Here is a 23,339-nt window from a genome sequence, read left to right on the forward strand (position 1 = left end):
TAGTTAAAGATACGAGTAGAAGGTCTCCATCTTCAGGTAAAATATGGTTCTGTTTGACCGCACCGTAAAAAAACATTCTTTGAGTTGCATATAAATGATTTCAACTTACCTCACAGCTAGTATATCCTCGATCCCATCAAATTCTTCTAAAGGTGATACGGACTGCGTTTCGTTGACGCTGATTTGCTTAACCGTTTTCTTTGAAAGTGCACTGTCCTTAGACCCATGACAACAACAAGGACCATGTGATTTCCCGTCGTAGCAAATACAGTCACACTCTTCAGCTCTAAAAAGCAGTTTGGAAAAATAACAATTAACTATAAATTTATAATAAAGTGAGCTCTTCTAGAGAAATGTTTGGAAGGACGTACTAGTCGGTAAGATATTTTGTAGTATGTATCTTTAGAACTTGTTGCTTTAATATCTTATTGATCTGAAGTGCTATTAATACTGTGTGCTTGTATCGTTATATTTATTCATAACTTGTAATGAGCACGTGCACAGTTGTTAGAACTTATTTTGAAGCTACATTTGAGTTTCAGGATATCCAAACATCTATGTCTGGATATCCTGCCATTCAGCCATTTTTAATGTTACTTTCCTTAAGTTTTAACCAATAATATTGCTTAACTTATTATTATCCTTTAGTTCTTTTAACCAACAAAATTACTGGTATTGTCATCAATCAAGGACTTTTTAACCAATAATATCACTTGATTTGTTATCATTCTTGAGTTTTTAACCAACAGTATTAACCTATGACCCAAGAAATATAGAGAAAACGTGATCAGAATTTCACCTGTTATATTCTGTTTCTTTACATATGCTGTAACATTGGTAGGTTAATACAGTACTCTTAAAATCAGCTGTACCTTAGTTTACTGAATCTGGATACTGCGTTAACGTGACCCACTTTACGGTCAGGGTAGTTTTTAGGATGACATAGCACAGTGGTAGACAGCAAGCGTAACAGTAGAGTAATTCACACAAACAAAATAAAGATACAGACGACAGTGTAATGTCACAACGAGACATCTGACGTCACTCACGGATATCATTAAATGAGCTTCTAAATTTTTGAAAACATATGGCCTCTTATCAAATGTTATTAATCTATGACAGATCGTTCATGTACTGTGACCTAAAACATTTGATCTTACCTAAATACTTGGTTTAAACTCATCTTTGAAAGCATTTAATAACTACCAACATCAGTGCATGGCATTATCACTGATATTTTTGTCAAATCTACAACGTTTTTTGTTACTTCTAACTGTGCATGTTACGGCTTGAAGACATCAACCAGCTTAACTCCTACAAAAAAATCTCACATCTCAGTAACAGAAGTCAGCTTTCTAACTCAAACTATTCACTAGGCCTACACATTTACAGTTTCCAGTCTGATTGAGTTCGGTCAATAATCTTTAACCAGTCATTGTTTCGATAAAATTGAATGTTTTAGTAAATATTTCAACATGAGCAGGAGATCCAACCTCCTATTGTTTTATTACTAGAGTCATTCCAAGTTAATAAGATATTGCTTGAATTGAAACACAAGTGATTTGAAGTGTGTCTTGAGTAACAATATTTTATTTCCATTAGGACCTAAGGAAATTGCTAACGACACAGTGTGATGAAAGTTGTCAGGGTTCGTGCGTGGTAACTAGCATGTCCAAACTGTGAATCAACCGATTCATGGTACGATACCTCTTGCCGTTGCAACGCTCTTCATACTTCACTTCAAGAATGACGGGCAAGTCCCACTATGGGATCACACAGCAATACCCAAGAGTCGGTGGTAGGTGTTGTCGACTTGCTACATTCCCTCTAGTCTATCGGTTCAAAATTAGAGATGGCCATGCGCAGAGAGCCCTCGAGCAGTTTTGCGCGAAATTCTGAAATGAACAAACATAAGCGACGTTTCAGGTTTTCTTCATTTGTGCCCTCGGTGGGTCAACGGTAACTATGAGGGCTTATAATGTTAAAAACCGGGTTTCAACACTGGCGATGGGCCAACCATGCATAACATTGTGTAGTTTTGAGCTTAAAGAGAATAAACAAACAAGCTAGTAAACGTACGCTATAAACAAAAACTTCTGCTATAAATTAACATAAGCATTGTGTTGTTGCGAAACAACACAAAGTGTGTTTCTAACCACAGACTTGTGTAAATAACCGATAGTTGAAGTAATATAACTACACAATTTCGTGTTTTCTAACAACACAAATGGTTCGCAATTTCAATTTAAACCTATATTTATTCAAATAAATTGATGTGATGTGATGTAATATTTATACCACGTAAATGTAGATTGTATGAAATTGGTTTGCTTTTATCGTATACAACTTTCCATTGTTAAGTAGGTATTGTTCGAGAAAGTTTTATTGTAGAAAGTGAAAAATAATTTAGATGAAACGACACCAATACTTTTATTCTTTATGTATTTATAGTTTTATTTGTGTCCTTTAAATTAACAGTAACAAATAAGGAGCTATTGAAAATATTTTAAATTCGTTTTTATTAATTAATGTTTGTGTTTGAATTTCGCGCAAAGCTACTCAAGGTCTATCCGTGCTAGCCGGATAGACCCTAATTTAGCAGAGTAAGACTAAAGGGAAGGTAACTAGTCATCACCACCCACCACCCTTGTTAATTAATATATTCATTTTCTGTGGCCCGGCATGGCCAAACGTGTTTAAGGCGTGCGACTCGTAATCGGAGGGTCGCGGGTTCGCATCCCTGTCGCGCCAAACATGCTCGCCCTTTCTGCCGTGGGGGCGTTATAATGTTACGGTCAATCCCACTATTCGTTGATAAAAGAGTAGTCCAAGAGTTGGCGGTGGGTGGTGATGACTAGCTGCCTTCCCTCTACTCTTACTCTGCTAAATTAGGGATGACTAGCACAGATAACCCTCGAGTAGCTTTGTGCGAAATTAAAAAAACAAACAAACAAACAAATATTCGTTTGCTCGTGTATGTGTATATGTATATATACACATATATTTGCATTAAAGTTATTTCAAAAACCCAATATGTCGAAAATTGTGTACATGGACTTAATTATCCTGTCTCTCCGCGTGGAGGTAACTATTTATACAATTACTTTTTACGTTCCACGATTCTTTGCCTTTTCATATTGCTCGTGAGACACAATCTATTCGTGGATCATAAAGACTGCTCATTCCCCTGCGAGTGTATTTATATATATCATTGTTCCAAACAGGTTTCAAAGAACACGCATATCAACTGAACAACAGCCATAATATATGTAGGCTGACCCCAAGTGCACTTGGGTAAAGCTTATAACAAGGTTCAGTGACTGACACGCACAAAACAATAACCTAACTTAAACGTCCAGAATACAATGAACATGTTTCTCATCACAGTTAGCAACTGAAATGTTCTAGCAAGTCGGCATCACTTCCATCGTACTGTGTTATCCAACGAAAATTATTTATATAATCCTTAAAAACCAAACAAACTTTAAGCCTATTTCTTATCTTTACCTTTTAAAACTGTTCCTGTGTTTGTTTACATTTAATAATTAATTAACTTATGTTAAACGGTACTCATTCCCCTTTGTTCAAACCCTAGAGAATTACCATAAATAGAATAAAACTGGCAGCTTATTATACGGACCTAATTTATATATCTTCAAATTTTCAATACGTGTTCTTCAGGTGAACATATATTCATACCTTCTGTCTATCTAACGGAGAAAAATGAAAGCATTTCTAAGGAAATACTATGGATTTTGTCTATTTAATGGAGAAAAGTTAAGACAGTTGAAAATAAATGCAGCACATTCTGTCTATCTGATAGAGTAGAGTTAAGCCAGTTGGAAGAAAATATAAACTGTTCTATCTATCTTATAGAAAAAAGTCAGAGAATTTATTTGCAAGGATAAGATAGTGACCTGGAATGTATTTAAGTAAACTCACGCATTTCTCTAAAACTTTTGAAAACTTCATTTTTTTTTTTCGAGAGGGGAGTGGGTCAACTGAAAAAAATGAAATTACATAAAAGATAAAGAGACTAGAATTAAATAGTGTAAAAAGAAGTCACGTGTGATAGAAGGTGTTAAATAAAAGTAAAGCGGACATCCTTTATAAATTTTTATGTTAGGTTTGTGTATTTTCATTAGCATTGTGTTCTTCAGGTTAAAACACATTCAGTTTCAATACGTGTCCTTCAGGTTAAAACACATTCAGTTTCAATACGTGATTTTCAGGATAATACATATTCAGAGTTTCAATACGTGTTCTTCAGGTTAATATTCAGAGTTTCAATACGTGTTCTTCAGGTTAATATATATTCAGAATTTTAATACGTGTTCTTCAGGTGAAAACGTATTCAGAGTTTCACTGCATGTTTTTTAAAATTAACACACATTTACAGTTTAAATACGCGTTCTCGTGGTTTACATGTTTATTAAGTTTCCACACATGTTCTTCGAATCTACACTCGTGCGAAGTTTGAGTTTTTATCATCCAAAGATTAACACGCTGGTGTTTTTTTATTACTATCACTTTTTGTTTCCTATTACCATACAGTTGTAACGAAAATCCTCAAATCTAGTTATTAAGAATCATCAGGCGGAGAAATTAGAAACTGGTTTAGTTTTTGAAAAAGGCGCAAAGCTACACGAAGGCTATCTGCACTAGCCACCCTTAATTTAGCAGTGTAAAGGAAGGCAGCTAGTCACCATCACCTACGTTCTGTAGCCCTCTTGTGCTACTCTTTTACCAACGAATAGTGGGATTGACCGTCAAATTATAACGCCCCCACGGCTGAAAGGGCGAGCATGTTTGCTGTGACTGGGACTCGAACCCGCGACCCTCAGATAACGAGTCGAGTGCCTTAACCACCTGACCATGCCAACCATGGTCAGGTGGTTAAGAGTCGGTGGTGGGTGGTGATGACTAGCTGCCTTCCCTCTAGTCTTACACTGCTAAATTAGGGACGGCTAGCGCAGATAGCCCTCGTGTAGCTTTGAGCGAAATTAAAAAACAAATAACAGTATCTATTAAACGTAGTGATTTGATTAGTTTAATTAGGTATATCTATTAAGCATAGTGAGTTACTTAGCTTAAGCTAATAACTCTACCTGTTCAATATCATCTGGTTTCCACAAATACTATTGGTAATAATATCCTCTTGTGTGTTTACTCATTTTTTTGTATTTATTTTATTTTAATATATACAGTCTATCGGTTTTAACTAATATAATTTAACAAAGTAGTGTATCCGAACAAAACTTTCCTTAAAACATACCATTATTTACTAGTTTTTATTTGGATGTATGCCTACTCAGATATTTAATAATACCTCTGACTCATACGGTCAGAAAATAAATACATAAAGGCTAAATGATCAACGTCACTAAAATTATCAGTTGTAGAATAAAAAAGAAAATTTGTACCAAAATAAAAGTAAATTTCTATGTATAATGCATCTAAAATTTCTTAGAATGTGTTGTCAAATATTCTTTAGTAACAAAGTGGCGTTGGAGCAAAATAAAAAACGAAAAACAAAAACACAGTTCGTCGAATTACATTTAAATTTTGTTTAAATAAACTGAAAATATAAACGTAGTTTGTTTCGTTTCTCAATGACTCATTTATCCTCAATTAGCTAGTATTTGTGTAATCTGATTTATCTTCCCCTTTGAACTCTTGCAAAATAATTTAAAGGCATTTGAAGCGAAAATATTTGCTTCAGTACGTGTGTTTATCTTAGAGCAAAGCCACGCCAGGCTATCTGCTGTGACAACTGAGTGTAATCGAAGCCCTGATTTTAGCATTTTAAATCCGAATACTCACCGCTGTCCCATCAGAGGACGCGTAGGGTTAGAGTAATATACCAGTTGTAAGACCCATCATTCCCACATCTTGTTATAACTGAATCCTCTCGCCACTATGACGAGTCGTAAATTACTTACTTGATGTTTTAATTATTTAAAGTGTTTAGGAAATTAAACTGTAAAAGTTCACCTGAGTTACTTTCGACATAAATTAGATTTATTTGAAAAAAAAATATGTAAGACGAAACAAAATGTTCAAGCTGAAATATTATGTTTATATTTAAAATGATTTTACTTCAAAATATTGTTAAATTTACTTAATAGATACTCAAGATCATTTCGAACTGTTAATGTAAATTGTAGATGTCAGAATTCTTCTCTGCAGAAAGGATCTAATTAACCAACGGCTCAAAAGCGTTTTGGGTTAAGTGTAGAACATCCTCGTTATCTCACTTGTTGTTTAGTTACAAGTGTTTTAAAACTAAAACTTTGGATACTCGTCAAATCATATCATGGAAATTAGTTCAGGGCTCATAACTAGTAGAATGCCCATCTCCTGTTACATTTTAATCGCTATCGCTTATGGCCATATAATGGGTCCATTTCATCTTTGTGAATTAATTTAACCTGAAGACTCACGTTCTCTATTATAATATTTTCCTGGGTGAAGTGGTCAGTAAGAAGAATTGTAAGAGAGAGAACAGGCCTAAAACTGACTTAAAAATTGACCGTGAAAGATTCAAATTTGTTTATGTATATATTTAGGTTTATTACAAGATGTTCAGGTGACAATTGCTTTATTAAGGGTTTAAGAACACGCTGAACTGAAATTGATTAGGGCTTCTTTAGCCTTAATCCAGTCTTCTTATCAGTTGACGCTATGTGACGTACAAAAAATTGTAGCAATAAATTCGCCAAAAGACGATGACAAATCTTCTTTAAAAAGTACTACAGAAATCTGACACACACACACGCACAATTATTACTCTGTAAACTCCTGTAGAAAACAAGCGCTCAGTCCTGCAGTCTTGAAGAAACGAAGTCAAGCCATTGTATTACATACATCACTTTAGCTATATAATGTGAATATTTTATCTTATAATACGTCAACCGCGAGCCACTATGTCCAAACGTCACCTAACGAAATCGGAACTGTAACGTAGAGTACACGAGCCTCGAGCAACTATATCAACACGAGTCACCTTAAGGCAGTGGTTCCCAACCAGGGGTGCTTGCACCCCTTGGGGGTGCCAGATAGCGTTCCAGGGGGTGCGAGATAACGTTTCAGTTTTTTTTTTTTTTTTATATTAAGGGTACTGTCCTATATATTCAAGAATTACGTTCGATTTTTATTTATTATTTTTCTTGTTACAGACGTAGCTTTTTACCTTGTTACGATAAACTATCGTTTCTACCGTCACCGACGCAGACTGAAATCTTAATATACAACTGTAAACAAACAACACACGATACGTAAACGCTTGGGTGCACAGGCAGACTTGCGGATTGCTATCAGCAACAAAGTGCCACGCTTTGAAAAACTCGTAAGAAATAAACAGGAACGAAAGAGTCATTAAATTTAAATTGGCTAATGAACATTTCAACATTTCAAATTCAAAGAAATTTCATGCATGGATGAAAATTTATTTTTTGTAGGCTATGTAGGGTTTATGCAACTTTTAGTTTGTTGTAATATTTTTTTATTTTCCAAATGTTTCGTTTTTGTTTATATATCATTAAAAATTAATTATAAAAATTTGTTTTGGCCACCTTCACCTTTATTCTTAAATAAATAATTACTGTGAGGGGTGCGAGAACATATTATTTTTTTTTTAGGGGTGCGGGGCATAAAAAACGTTGGGAACCACTGACTTAGACCTACAGACTTTTTCAACAATGCATAGAAAATCGAAATTTTATTATAGAATTACTTGTAAAGGGAAACAAGGTCAGATATTAATAAATGATAAGTCCATCAATTTATATAAATAAATCAATATTTGTAGGGCTACTAGAGAAAGGTCCATAATTCCGTTGAACATGCTTCACCTTTTAACTCTGGTTGCGTTAGAAAAACGGACAGACAATTGCATTAGTTGGTTCAAAAACTGCATAAGGCTTTTTTTAGTGTTAGCAAGCGATAATGGCTGACTAAACTCTTGTCATTAGTTTGAAAATAGAGAAGAATATACCTGAATATATATGTTTGTTTAACACAAAAAAACAGAATGAGCTGTGTTGTGCCAACCATTAGTATCGAACCCCGCCTAGCGTTATAAGCACTGACTTATCCCTCAGCCTCATGAGAGTATAGTACACAGTTTTAAAGACAAATGCATCGTAACTCTAGCATTAAAACAAGTATTTCACAATCACACGCATGAGAGTTGTAATTTTTCTTCTAGCGATGAAATATTTATTTATGCATTATGATTCGACATTTTTAAAAAAAGGTACGAGATTCTTATGCACTAGCTCTAATAAGTACCATATAAAAGCTAAATATCTTATCCCAGAATTTATGTAAGGTAAAATATTGAGACGTGTACGCCACATGAAAATGATTTTAATGTAAATGAAATTTATTCACTCACTCGTTTATTTGAGTTTATATCAAAAATTTTAACCACAATATTTAACTGAAAATAACGGAAACCTATCTTTCATGTATAACATAGCGATTTATTGCTTTCTGAACCGATTATGATAAGAAACGTACAAGTGGAACTAATTTTAATAATTATTTTCTGATTTTAATACAAGGTGGTATTATCAAATCTCTCATTCAATGAGTGATTGGTTAGCAAGGCTTGTTGATGTTTCGTGTCAAACGCACTGGCCCAATTTGGAATCAGTATGTATCCTATGGAATACGAGTGTTTTGGTACATAACTCCAAAATATTTATTTAGATTTTCTTCAGCAGCATATTAACTGTAAACATCGTTAACATTTAACATTGTATTAACTGTAGTCATCTTTGGTATTGTATATTAGATCTCTCGATCCTTCCACTCAACGTATTTAAGTACTGAAAAATTGCTTTTAACACTAGTATTGTTAACAGATCTCGTCGTGTTAGTATACACATCTTTCTATAATGTATTTAGGCACTAAACTGTTTGTGGGTCCGTGACTATTATGTTTACAGAGTCCTAATAAGATATGAGTCAAAAAACAAAAAAAAAATCATTAATGTTCCAACTAATCACTAATTACTCCTGAGTTCCTTATGAATTTCACAGAGAAATTGTGTGATTTTAGTGATTTTTTGACAGTTTTGAACGCCGAGTGTTATAATAAGTAAAAACTCAAAATTAGTCAAATTATGCGATATTAGGACTTCACTGGTCGTAAGCAGTATAAAAACAAATCAAAATTTTGAGAGCTAAAATGCTTTTATAGTTAAGACTATTCAAGCAATTACAAGTAGTCTACATTGCATTAGTAATTATACTCGAAAGTTGAATTAATAAACCGCCAGGAATTATTTTATATTTTATATCTTAAAATACATCGGATCGTATTTCTAGCTCTGAGTACTTTTAGTGTAAACGTATTATATTTCTGTCTCTGAAGTACGTTTATTTTACACAAATTAACTCAGTTTTTCAAGATCATCTGTAATGTTTATCCTTCTGTTTAAAATGTAATAAAATACATTTTTTTGCACATAGAAACTCATAATTTGCAGAAAGGAATCAAATAAAATAATATGTCAGAACTTTTGTATTTCACTAAAAGTTTACTTAATATGATTTTAATAAATGAAATATAACTAACCGAGAAAAGCTCAACCCTTGCTGTACCTTCAAATTAGCTGCATGTGAATTGCAGACATGATAATACCATGTGTTATGGTTTCATCATCTCATCAAGAAAAAAGACTTCCTTTAAATACTTTTTATTGTAGCATTCCTTGTGGGAAAGTAGAGATTGATGAAACAAACGTATAGTGTGTCGTTTTTGAAACAGATTTGATTATTAAACTGCACACATATCGAGTTTCTAAGTGTATGCTTTTTTTAAAACGACTATGAGCGTCTCTTTTCAAATAAGCAGTAGTTTGAACAATCTAGTAAATAAAGGTAATAGAAAATACAGAGAAACCAGTCTAATTCATTTCTTGTTTGTTTGGTTTTAGTTTTTCTAACTATATTCATAAATGGCACCACGCCTTTACACAAAAATAAATTTATTGTTTCTTTAATTTCGCGCAAAACTACACAAGAGCTATCTGCGCTAACCGTTTCTAATTTAGCAGTGTAAGACTAGAGGGAAGACAGCTAGTCATCACAACCCACTGCGAACTCTTTTACCAACGAATAGTGGGATTTACCGTGACTTATAACGGCCTCAGGGCTGAAAGAGCGAGTATGTTTAATGTATGGGGATTTGAACCCGCGCGCCTCAGGTCACGAGTCGAGCCCTTTAACCACCTGGCCATGCCAGGCCCTTCGATGCTTACAATAGAGTCTTTAGCAAAAGCTAAGCTTCTGTTCACCTACCGACTCCTCCCATTGGCACAGGCTTAAAACGGTAGAAACCGGCTTTCGATACCCGTGATGGGCAGAGCACAGATAGCCCAATTTGTACCTTTGTGCTTAACTGCAAACAACTACAGACTGAAGCATATAAAACATTTACTTAGTCTTCCACTGAGAGAAATGATTGTATTATTGATTTGATTATCAGACTTACATACACTGATTTATTAACAGCACAGTTTTCTTTTCTATGAGTGTACTTTTATCTTATTTTAAATTAAACATAAGTTTGTGTTTGTTTGTTTATTGGATGTTCGTAAAACTTACTCGAGGAATATCTCTGTCCATAATTTAGAAGTAATAAATTGCCAAATCTTGGGCTATTCTTTTACCCACGAATAACGGGATTGATTGTAACATTATAATGCCCCCAAGACTGAAAGTGAAAGCATGTTCGGTGACAGGATTCGAACTCGCGGACTGCGAGTCAAGTGCCCCTACCACTGGGCTATGCCAAATCTCATAGGTTTGGGTTAAAGCCTCCAGATATTACTGGAATTTTATTGAACACTACATTATTTATCTTGTCCCTCAGGGATTTTTAAGAATTAGAAGAGTACATATTATAATAGTATCCTAGCTACACTATATTTGTCTTATCTGTTGCTAATGACGCATTTCACTCAATCCAGAGCTCAAACTGGCTAGAATGCAACAAACACAGATGTGGTTGGAATATTCAGTGATGTCGAGAAAACCCACTTGTAGAGAAAAATATATATGTAAAAACGGCTGGTTTGGGTTGAGTTTTTTTTTTTTTTTTTTTTTTTTTTTACGTAGAGGTTTGAACAACGTTTCGACCTTCTTCGATCTGACGATGACCGAAGGTCAAAACGTTGTTCACTCCTCTACGTAAAAAAATAAAATAAAAAAAAATCTCAAACAAAACGAGCCGTTTTTACATATGTGTGGTTGGAATATTATTTATATAAGCTATCTGATACAATAACAGTTATGGTATGTATGTTCTTTACAAGATGACGAGAAATGAATGCAATTATACTTGCCATAAGACATTAGTGTTACATTTTTAAAACACTACACGTCTTAAAAATGTAAAGTCCTACTACTAATGTCTTATGACAAATATAATTATAATAACTCCTTGCCGAATTTTAAAATGCGTACAAATTGTAAAAATTGCTATATTATCAAACTGCATGAAAATAACTGTTATGATTTAAACCAACTTAGGTTGGGAAAGTACAATTTTGATCAATGTTATTTAAGTCATTCTCAGATCAGATATAGTAACATATTATCAGCTATTTATGTTAACACCAGTTATTTATTATTAAGATTTATTTTTAATTAAGTTAAATTTACTCATCATTCAAATGAACTGACCAGTCAACAAGCTATCTTCATGTTGCCGAGGTGGGTCAAATAACCATAGGTTATAGTCGAGCTTATATGCTATAACTAATATCCTTATTCTATCTCACTATGTGAGATTATTCGAAAATAATTTAAAAGGCAGGATTTACAAAGAGTACAAAATTGTATTCTAAAGCTATTTCTCTAAGTTTATCTGACCTTCCTTACTTCAAGCCAATATTTAATGTGTGTAGGTCATTTATAAAAGCTAAAAACCAAAGTTTTCTACCACCATTGGTTACAATCTACTGAACTTGAACGTGTTTTTTTACTAGACTTGTTTAAGGTCTAGTGAGGACCAATAATGAACAGAGCCTCCAAATAAAACAGATCTTGCTCACTCGCAAGCAGTAGCTTTAGATTAAAGTGGCAGTAATAGACCAGGTATCACTTTGAAATCAAGTTATGATAAAATTAAAAGGAATGTTTAGTGTTGCATACCATGTATTCCAGCTCTAACCACTGGATTATTTATTTTTCAAAAAAAACAATAAATATTTTGCTCTATATTTAAACCGATAAATAAGTTTTAAAAAAACTATTTAGTAGTAAAGACGATGTACAATTACTGGATAAATTTAGAATATATTTACAAAATTGAATGCGAATGTGGAAGTATCTATATTGGACAAACAAAACGTAATTAAAATACCTCACAGCCGAACGCATAAGTTGTATAAAAAACAACGTAAAACTCGACTACAGCAGAACTAGTAAGTAAAACCAAACATATTAGGGGAAAACAATTATATTGACTCAACCTAAAAGTATTACAGCAACGACTACTCAAGAATCACTAGAAATAACGAAATTTAAAATATATATATATATAAATTATTAAACAAGAGATGAATATCCGGCGAATATATGTGTAAGAATGTGGCGAGACCTGTTCTGATATTTATGCGGCAAAATTACAGACAGGTCACGTGATATTTAGGAAAATATAAAATGTGAAATTCACTCCTGAAGATCTCGTGTGGCATGTTGAAACATGTAAAGTCATTATTGTGAAATGATTTTCAATTATGTATTGATTTTAATGTTATATATTTGTTCTTTTAACATTATAGAGTACCAATGCTACATTTTCAGTTGTCTAAGTTATCGAAGTTAAATTTTCGTTTGTTTTGTTTAGAATGTTGCACAAAGCTACACGAATACTGTATATGCTATATATCCCTAACTTGGCAGTTATAAGGTAGAGGGTTTGTTTGTTTTCGAATTTCACGTAAAGCTACACGAGGGCTATCTGTACTAGCCGTCCGTAATTTTACAGTTTAAGACTAGAGGGAAGAGAACTAGTTAACACCACCCACCGCTAACTTTTGACCGTCACATTGTATCGCCGCCAACGCTGAAAGGGCAAACATATTCGGAGAGGGATTCGAACTTGTGATCCTCAGATTGTGTCCTAACCACCAGGCCTGTATATTTTCAGCTGCCTAGATTATCAGTGTTGCATTTTTGGCTGACCAGATTTCTAATGTTACATTTTCAGTGGTCTGGGTTACTAATGATTCCTATTCAAACTCCTTACTTTTGTTCTTATTTTAAATGTTTAACAAGAAAATTCTTGGTTCATAAGATACTTCCTATTGCATATTGTTTACGCATCAGCCAACTTTGTTTAAACAGGAAAATATTTCAAAGTCGTTTATGTATTCCTTCATGTTCGTTATCTTATATCACTCAAAAGATCCAGGAATTGAACAAATTAGCCTATGCTTTTTACCAGTGTTGTGACATGCATTTTTTAGTAAAGGACATACTAAAATACTGATTAACCGTTTGTTTACTACTATTATTATGATTTATATTTTAATAAAGAAATACATGATGTAATTAAGATAATTCTTAGCCCGTTATTTCATATTTACTCTGTTTGCTCTACTTTGAAGAATGTAAAAAGTGGAATAATTACGTTATTTATTTTTATATCAACATCAAACGTATCATGTCATACATTATTTAAACACAGTTGTTAACCATTTGCTGTTCAAAGATTTCCAGATATGAAAGGAAAACCTATGTTGACAGTATTCTTAAAAATATTTTATTTTTTCACAGGTACTCCAAGGGCAAGAAGCACTATCGCTATTAACTAATTCCTCGATTAATAATGGATTGCTGATTGAATGATAAATCGATTTTTTATCAGTAATTATTGAAGTAAATGTAATTATAAATTTATATTTTAAAAATGTAGACGTAGCTAACTATTCAAAATTGGCTGCACGTCTTTCTTTTTACTAAAGCAACAACTGATTATAGTAGAGCAGGTCTAACTACAACTATTATCAGTTATTTTTTTAATTAATAATGGAATAAATTATTAAAGTGATATCTCTAAAGACTACTAAATTGACTTAACTATGTTAATCAAATTATCAGTTTACTTACATAGTTATGAAGTTAGGTACAGCAATAACAGGCAACCAGTGGGGATGCTGCGTTGCCATGACGACACATCAACTCACTGCTTTGATTTTGTCGGATAACTGACACATCATGACCACTGCAACTCAGTCCCCGGTGATCGCGTGAAAAGGTTCTCTTACCCATGGAGTTGACAAGTCAGGTACATCCTGAAGTGACATCTGCGAGACTGTCTCAACAACTTGTCAGACGAGCTAAAAGTTTGTTTTACTAACAAGTCAGACAAACAATTATGAAGCTATCTCTCAAAGTGGTCAAGCAGGTTGGGAGGTTGACTCATTAAGTGGTCAAGGAAATAAAAAAATCACGCCACTGAGTAGCTATACGAACATACAATAACTTGCAGTCACTGTTTGTTTTTCTGATTTAAACCCAGTTAGAAAACTAGTGTTTCCAAATATTCACTACGTTTAGTAGAAACTGAAAAAGCAACTGTCCACACACATTACAAGAACACTGTAAACCACACTTCGAACATCCTATAGGAGTATATATGTAAGCGCTTCCACTAAAGCGCTAACCAAAATTTCCAGAGAAGAATCGTAACTTATCTTTGTAATTCCTCTTTCTGCGTACTGGAACAAAGTTTGAGTAAAATAGGGTTTAAATGAATAACGTGACGATGACGGTAACGTAGTAATAAGGGTTAGTGAACGACAGAAAAGAAACTAATGTTTGGTTTCGATGTTATCAGCCTCACTTTAAAGAAACAGACACGTCATTAAAAGACTGCCATCACATTACTCATCTCTCAGACAGATTCCTCACTCTTGCATAGATAGCAAGAGCAGCCAAACACATTAACGGACCAGCAGTCGGTCACGTTTTCGATTTCACTGAAGAAACCCACGTGTTTAATTTGCACACAGAGTAGGAATTCGTTTCAAATGTTCAAAGTGCACATTCGTATTATTTTTTATCACGTATTTACTGCGTCTTGTGGTGACTTCAAAGACAGTTTTTTATACATAGTAGAACTTTTACCAGACTTCAGGGTACATCAGCTGTGTCCAGTTGTTCGTTTTGCAGTTGCAGTTCTTCGAAAGATTGTTTGCTGTACAAAAAAAAAAAAAACAGGCTTAAAACACTGTCTCGTTTACTTATATATATATATATATATTTGTTTGTGTATATGGAATCAATCTTTATGAAATATGTATATACACATAGTGAATCTTATTGAAGTTATATGCATAATGAATTCTTATTGACAAACTATCTCGAATATGCTAAGGAACAAAACAGATATTCAAATAACCTCTTATCTCTTACTTAAAAGTAACGCAAAGTGCACAGTTACTTTCAACCATAAACTGCCTCCTTTATCATTTTAAATTGTATGTTGAGTCACCTCAACAAGAAATTATCATTAAAACCTATTTTACAGATAAAAAGTTTGTTTTGGACAGTGACCTCTATCTCCAACGTAAGAAGTTCCTGAAAATCCAGATCCAAAAAGTTCTTTAAACAAATCAGTAAGAAATAACAAACTATACAGACATAACTGATAAAGCCAGCTAGGAATGTTAAATTGGTGTGCTTCTATTATTAATTTAAAAAATGTATATTGTATATTAGATCTAATATATCTAATTTAAAAGCAGAAAAATGAATTATTAAACATTACAATATTCCATGATTGGTTTTAAACCTTTTATAAAAGGATCACTTGATCTTCATAATAAAAGCTTCTTACTTCTGTCATTTTTCATGGTGCTTACAGGTTTAATTTACTGGCAATACATAAGTTCTACTGTAAGAAAATAAACTTAGCGAGCACAGTTTCACATCACTGGATCTCATGACTGTTTGACATCATAAACAACATAGTTCTGTTACAAATACTTGTATGACACTCCAACATGCTATGTGTAGGATCTCAAGAGGTGATCGCTGTTTGAGTGTAAATCTGTAGCAAACATATAACCCAACAATCTCAGTGCAGGATCTCTGAATGTGGTCACTGTTGGTGAGTAAATCTCTAGTAAACATAAACATAACAGTCTCACTGTAGGATTTCTTAATGTGATCACTGTTTGAGTGTAAACTTGCAGTAAACATAAAACCCAACTTTCTCAGTTTATGATCTCTAAACGTGATCATTGTTTGAGTGTAAATCTGCAATAAACATAAAACCCAACAATCTCATTGTAGGATCTGTAGAGGTGATCACTGTTTGAGTGTAATCTGTAGCAAACATAAAACCCAACAATGTCATTGTAGGATCTCTGAAGGTAGTCACTATTTAAGTGCAAATCTGCAGTAAACATAAAACTCAACATTGTCAGCATAGGATCTATGAATGTGGTCACTGTTTGAGTGCATATCTGCAGTAAACATAAAACCCAACAATCTCATTGTAGGATCTGTAGAGGTGATCACTGTTTGAGTGTAATCTGTAGCAAACATAAAACCCAACAATCTCGTTGTAAGATCTCTATATGTAGTCACTGTTTGAGTGTAATCTGTAGCAAACATTAAACCCAGCAATCTCAGTGTAGGATCTCTGAATGATGTCACTGTTTGAGTGTAAATCTGCAGTAAACATAAAACCCAACAATCTCAGTGTAGGATCTGTAGAGGTAATCACTGTTTGAGTGTAATCTGTAGCAAACATAAAACCCAACAATTTCGTTGTAAGATCTCTATATGTAGTCACTGTTTGAGTGTAATCTGTAGCAAACATTAAACCCAGCAATCTCAGTGTAGGATCTCTGAATGATGTCACTGTTTGAGTGTAAATCTGCAGTGAACATAAAACTCAACATTGTGAGTGCAGCATATCTGAATGTGGTCACTCTTTGAATGTAAATCTGTAGGGAACATAAAACCCGAGAATCTCATATAAGATCTCTTAAGGTGGTCACTATTTGAGTGTAAATCTGCAGTAAGCATAAAACTCAAAATTCTCAGTATATGATCTCTGAATGTGGTCACTGTCTCAGTATAAATCTGCAGTAAACATAAAACCCAACAATCTCAGAGTAGGATCTCTGAATGTGGTCACTGTCTCAGTTTAAATCTGCTGTAAATATAAAGCCCAACAATCTCAGTGTAGGATCTCTGAAGGTGGACACCGTTTGAGTGTAAATCTACAGTAAACATAAAACCCAACAATCCCAGTGTAGGATCTGTAGAGGTGATCACTGTTTGAGTGTAATCTGTAGCAAAAATAAAATGCAACAATCTCAGCATAGGATATTTGAAAGTGGTTACTATTTGAGTGTAAATCTTCAGTAAACATAAAACTCAACATTCTCAGTATATGATCTCTGAATGTGGTCACTGTCTCAGTATAAAACTGCAGTAAACATAAAACCCAACAATTTCAGTGTAGGATCTGTAGATGTGATCACTGTTTGATTGTAATCTGTAGCAAAAATAAAATGTAACAATCTCAGTGTAGGATCTCTAAATGTAAACACTGAGAGTAAATCTGCAGTAAACATAAAATCCAACAATCTTAGTGTAGGATCTCTGAATGTAGTCACTGTTTGTGTGTAATCTGTAGCAAACATAAAACCCAACAATTTCAGTGTAGGATCTGTAGATGTGATCACTGTTTGATTGTAATCTGTAGCAAAAATAAAATGTAACAATCTCAGTGTAGGATCTCTAAATGTAAACACAGAGAGTAAATCTGCAGTAAACATAAAATCCAACAATCTTAGTGTAGGATCTCTGAATGTAGTCACTCTTTGAGTGTAATTCTGCAGTAAACATAAAACCCAATATTTTCAGTGTAGGATATTTAAATGTGGTAACTGTTTGAGTGTAAATCTGCAATAAACATAAAACTCAAGAATGTCAGTGTAGGACATCTGAATGTTGTCAGTTTTTGAGTGTGATCTGTAGCAAACATAAAATCCAACAATCTCAGTGTAGGATCTGTAGAGGTAATCACTGTTTGAGTGTAATCTGTAGCAAACATAAAATGCGACAATCTCAGTGTAGGATCTCTAAATGTAGTCACTGTTTGAGTGTAAATCTGCAGTAAACATAAAACTCAACATTCTCAGTGTAGGATCTCTGAATATGATAACTGTTTGAGTGTAAATCTTTATTGCAAACTCTAAAGCACAACAGTCTCAGTGTAGGATCTCTGATTATGATCACTGTTTGAGGATAAATCTTTGTTGGAAACTCAACAATTTCAGTGGAGGATCTATGAATATGACGAGTGGTTGTAAATAAATCTTTGTACTAAACACAAAGATCCACAGTCTTAATGTGGGATCGTAAAATATGATCACTTTTACAATATGAAGCAAAATTTAAGTTAAACTCCAGAACTAACGAGTGTGGATATCATGTTAAATAAAGGTTTTAACCTGAGCAACCATATAAAAATCTCAAAACACAATAAGGAACTACTGAATGCATGCGAGGATTATTTCGTATTTTCAACAAATTCGTTTGTTTTTGTAAATAAACAAATCGTTTTGACGATGTTAGTTTCACAAAAGTGTGACATGTTTCACTTTAAATTCTAATTTGGTGCCACCAAGAGTTATTTTTACCTGACCTACTTACCATCTAGCGATTGGTTAGTAAAAACCAATCATTAGCATTACTATTTCTTTTCCTTTTTTATGTGTATTAACTGATGCAAAAAAAGTCAAATAAATTCACCTGAGTAAATCTTATCTTTTAAGAAAGATATCTTAATTTCGTAGTTTATTCAACTCAAAGCAGATGTAATTACAGTGTATCTGCTAGTAAGACTAAACATGTGAATCTGCCTTTTACGAAACATCTTCCAAGCTGGTTTTATATTTGTTCTATTTTCTGTTCCCAGACGTCCAAATGTTTCAATGTTGAGCAGCCATCCAATCATTATCTTTGTTTTATTTTTGTACTGAAACTGCATTTTAGTTGTACGAAAGAAACTAACATCATACAAAACTCACAGAATCTTTTCAAGTGCCCTTCCCACCCAGTGGTTCATCGGAAAGTCTCAGGCATACAACGCTAAACTTCGGGTTTCGATACCTGTGATTGACAAAGTACAGATAGCCCATTTTCAAAATCAAACATTTTCAAGTATTTCACTTACTTTCCGATATTGAAACTCCGATTGGTTAGCTTTTTAAAACAACGACAGTCAGGATAAGTGTATGTTTACCGAAACTAAAGATAAATAAGTTAAACAAAGAAAACATTTTGAAAACAAAATTCAAATTTTCAATTTTCTTGCGTGACACTGGCGGAAAAAAAAAGCACATAAATACAATATACATCTATGTATGTACATATACATATTTCAAGCCAATACTAACACTAGGAAACTAAAAGGAAAACAATAGGCTTTCTACATGACCATTCATCCAAGTCGATCAACCTGACTTTTTAAGTTCTTGTTGCTTGAGAAGTAAAACGTGCCTCATTCTTACAGATACTTCACCAGACAACAATGGTTAGGTGTCAGTCACTTTAGTTGTTTCATCACAGTGACACAGAAATGTATATTAGTGTTAAAAAGTGTGAAAAACACACACACGATATAAATGAATATTATACGTATCTGACGTATTCCCGAAGGAAAGAACGATTATCAAACCTAGTTTCATGAGCTTTAACCTCAACCTTTATTTCACTTTTAAACATTGTTTTAAGGAATTAAGCTATCAGACTATGTTTTATTAGTTTTAACTGTAAACCTAGATGTACTGAATCTGTCAAACCTAATTTGAGAAAATTCAACCAAGCCTTTTTACGAGCTTAAATTGCAAGCTCAATTTCATGTACTGAAAATATAAAACTTAGTTTTAGGAAATAAAATCACAGAAACCGCAAACCAGTTTCGTCTAATTCAGCTATTGAAATTAATTTTAGGAAATGAAATTATACAAACCTTATGTCAAAACTATGACATAACTAAGAATCACGTGGTTATGGACTCAGCAATTACACTATGTAACATAAATTTTGATCCTGGATAGTATGTGTTATTTTTTAATTGCTAATGTTGTAAAAGTGCAGAAAATGGCCATTATTCCTTTCAAACTTTGATTTTTTGACCTGGATAATGAAATTTAAAAATTAGGCTATTTCCTATGTAAAAACGGGCAAATTTGCACATTTTCATTTACATAAAGTCTGAATAAAACAACATATGAATCAAAATTTACACGTATTTATATTAAAATTAGACAAAAAATGTTTAGAAGTGAGTAGTTTTTTGAGATTTGCGACTGTAATGTAAATCGCTTTCACGTATCAGCCGCCAAATATAGTCTCCCATCATGTTTTCTTTATACGCTTCCAGGTCACAAAAGCAAAGTTTGAAGAGAAAAATATGTCTTTTCCATTTACTTTAGGCATAAGAAATTGGGAAATAACACTTTCTGCCCAGGAACAAGAAAAACTAAAAATTTTGTTACATAGTGTTATGTTCTTTATAATGTATAATTAAAACGTACAAGAACATAGTGAACATAAAAATACAGTGCGCCTATTAACAATAAAATAAATGCAGTACACTTATTAACAATGAAATGAGTTCAATGGAAAATACGTTACTGATAATAAATGTTTTACAGTGTACTGAAGAAGAAACAGCTTAATATAATTCCAAGATATCGCAGAATTCTAATTTTTTCTAGAGAACAAACTTTATATTAGTTTGATATATGATATATAAACGTAAATAACGAGACTAAGCACTTGTCAATAAGTTATACATAGATAACTTAATAACTGTTTTCGCTTAAATACTAGTGGTAATCTATATTGCCCTTTGAAAAATATTACGAGTATTTTTCTGAGTCAACTAAAATTCTGTTTTTAGAGTGAAAAATGATTAAAATATTAACCATAAAAATGTTTAATTTAATCTGATAAACACAAACATGATCAACTATCAGTAAAAGATAAACAGAACTTTTATAATCACTTAAAAATCTTCCGAAGAAACAAGACAACGAGTCCATGAAAATCATCTTCTGTGTTTTATTCTATTTGTAATAAGTACGAGATATTTTCTCATTTATACAATGCTCTTTGTATTTCATTCTAGAAGTAAAGACACAACTTACCCACAATACTCTGCACTTCTTGTGCTTATGCCTCCAACACTGTAAGAGGGGTAATCTTGTCCTTTTTTTTATGTGTATGCTGTGAACGAGTCCTCTGTTTCAACTTTCAGTGGTCGAAGACCCCTTTCCTGTCTAGGCTGGCATTATGCTACACCTGCTGCGAGGAATCTTGGACGCTTCAGGTAAGACAGAGCAGACTGGCCCAGGAAACAAAGGTACTTTTATAACCGAGCTTCAGTTAAAGTACGACTGAAACAAACAACCCATAAAGATATTTTAAGACCTCTGTTAAGAAATGACTATTTCTGTCAAATATTCAAACACTGTTAAAGACGATAGGTTATCTCTAAAAGTCAAACACGTAGATGCCCTCGTATCACTCAAAGTTTACGCTAATTTTAAAGTATCGAACCCACTAGCGCCCCCAAGTAGCGGACTGAAGTGAAAGTTTGTCTAGCGGCACTTTCTCATGCTTAAATTTCATTGTCCTAGATGTTGTTTTATTTCCTGCATGGTGCAACGGATCAGTGCATACAATTACACTCGTTTTGATATGAGAAACAACGGAGTCTCATTCGAATAATTCCGATATTTGTGTCTAGGTGTTGGGACTCTCGTTACAGGATGACCAAGTTCAAAATTACAGTATTGGTTGGTTTACGAGAAGCCAACAGTTCTGGCCCGTTTTGCCTAGAGGCGGTGGGCGGTAGTCGCTCCGACCAGTGCGCAGCAAAACTTACCTGTTGGAATGCATATTAGCTGTATAGGGAGGGCTTTTGGCCGGGGGTCTCAACTCTCAAGTGCTCGGCGTGGTGACATGACTAACAGAAAGAACGTAGGTGAAAGGCCGGCCGCCATATCTGTATTATGTGTTTCACTTGACTCACACGTTTTTGTTGTTGTTATGTTTATTTATAGAAAACTGAGGCATATACTAACTATTGACTCGTGATTGAAGAGCATATTGGTCATGTCATAATATTAGCTTATTGTTTATGAAAAGGTTTCTTTGAAATACAAGATTGTTTTTATAACTCTTAAGTAAAATTTAGTCATATCAAACCAAGGTCAGTGACCAGTATTTAAGTGTGAAATTTTTAAGTTTTCTGACAGAAAAGAGAGAACTTCTGTTGCTCTTTCTTATATATACATTTATGAAAGGCCTGCTTTTAGGCCTAACAAAATATCCTATTTATATTCAAAGTAAAATAAAACAGTCATTGCACTACATCTTGAAAAGAAACAAGTGGTTGAATATAAATGTTTAGAAAACCAAGAAATGCTTCCTCTGTTGCTTATAATTAAAATGTGTGCTTATAACTAAATGTTTAATAAAATCTCTTTTTACTTGATTATTGATTATAACGTTACAAAACTATTTCTACGTTGCTTACACGTTTCAGTAAGTCGACTAGATACGGTAGTTCACTGCAATGTACTTCAGCAGTAAAATTAAATGAAGTTTCGTTCGTTGTTAAACAGAAAGATTTTAGCATTATATTCCTGCAGTTTCTCGCTGAGCCACTGGTGAGCATTATGCGAACCAGACTTAATCATTCTCACATTTTCGGATAATTCATTCACTGTTAGTAATCGTTTGAACTCTAAGAATTTTTTAATTACCCAGAGAGAGGGGCTTTATAAAGTGAGACCGAGAATAGTAGTCAGAATCGCCTCCACAATTCAGTGGTTAAAGTACTGCACTTGTAAACTAGGGGTTGTGAGTTCGATCCTTACTAGTGGTTGTGTTAGAAACTTCAGGGAAGTTAGGATAATAAAAAAACTGTTATTTAAACGAAGAAGAAAAATTTCTGAGCGCCCCCGGTTACTTCGTCTGAGCTTTGGCGTGGGGTCAGATAATTTTAAACAAAGTACCTGCCACGTTCTCTGTTCTGCTCTAGTATTCAGTGTGCCCCTAAAACCCGCACTACGGGTTCTCGTGCTGCACATGAGTGACGTTAAAATTCCACTATGCAGTCAGAAAAAAGTAGTTCAATAATTGACAGATGTTGCTATAGAATAGTTTTTTTCACTTTAGCACATTAATTCAAAATGAAGGTTTGTTATGCGCTGCTAGCTCATTTATGTAAACCTGCGTGACATTTCTTCAACACAACTCATGAAATGACAGCTAAC

The 23,339-nt window shown here is 33.7% G+C and overlaps 1 protein-coding gene and 1 long non-coding RNA gene across 5 annotated transcripts in view; one reads left to right on the forward strand and one right to left on the reverse strand.

Annotated features, from left to right (window-relative positions):
• The window catches only part of LOC143232016 (ankyrin repeat and fibronectin type-III domain-containing protein 1-like), a 196,293-nt gene extending 174,397 nt beyond the window's left edge, over window positions 1-21,896 (reverse strand). For 2 of the 4 annotated variants that reach the window (XM_076466998.1, XM_076466996.1), the window contains exons 1-3: window positions 21,204-21,896; window positions 14,131-15,220; window positions 110-286 (exon numbers count right to left, since the gene is read on the reverse strand). In XM_076466998.1, the coding sequence (XP_076323113.1) occupies window positions 110-286; window positions 14,131-14,189 (236 nt within the window). In that variant the 5' untranslated portion in view covers window positions 14,190-15,220; window positions 21,204-21,896. Of the gene's footprint in view, window positions 1-109; window positions 287-14,130; window positions 15,221-19,076; window positions 19,159-21,203 lie in introns of all 4 variants that reach the window. The other 2 variants (XM_076466997.1, XM_076467000.1) reach the window with 2 other exon arrangements.
• LOC143232019 (uncharacterized) lies at window positions 240-14,137 on the forward strand. Its single transcript, XR_013017337.1, has 3 exons — window positions 240-377; window positions 1,603-1,798; window positions 13,798-14,137. It is a non-coding gene; the product is annotated as an uncharacterized LOC143232019 (long non-coding RNA).
• Window positions 21,897-23,339: the final 1,443 nt, after the last annotated feature.

This window comes from Tachypleus tridentatus, chromosome 11 (genome assembly GCF_004210375.1).
Source record: "Tachypleus tridentatus isolate NWPU-2018 chromosome 11, ASM421037v1, whole genome shotgun sequence".
NCBI lineage: Eukaryota > Metazoa > Arthropoda > Merostomata > Xiphosura > Limulidae > Tachypleus > Tachypleus tridentatus.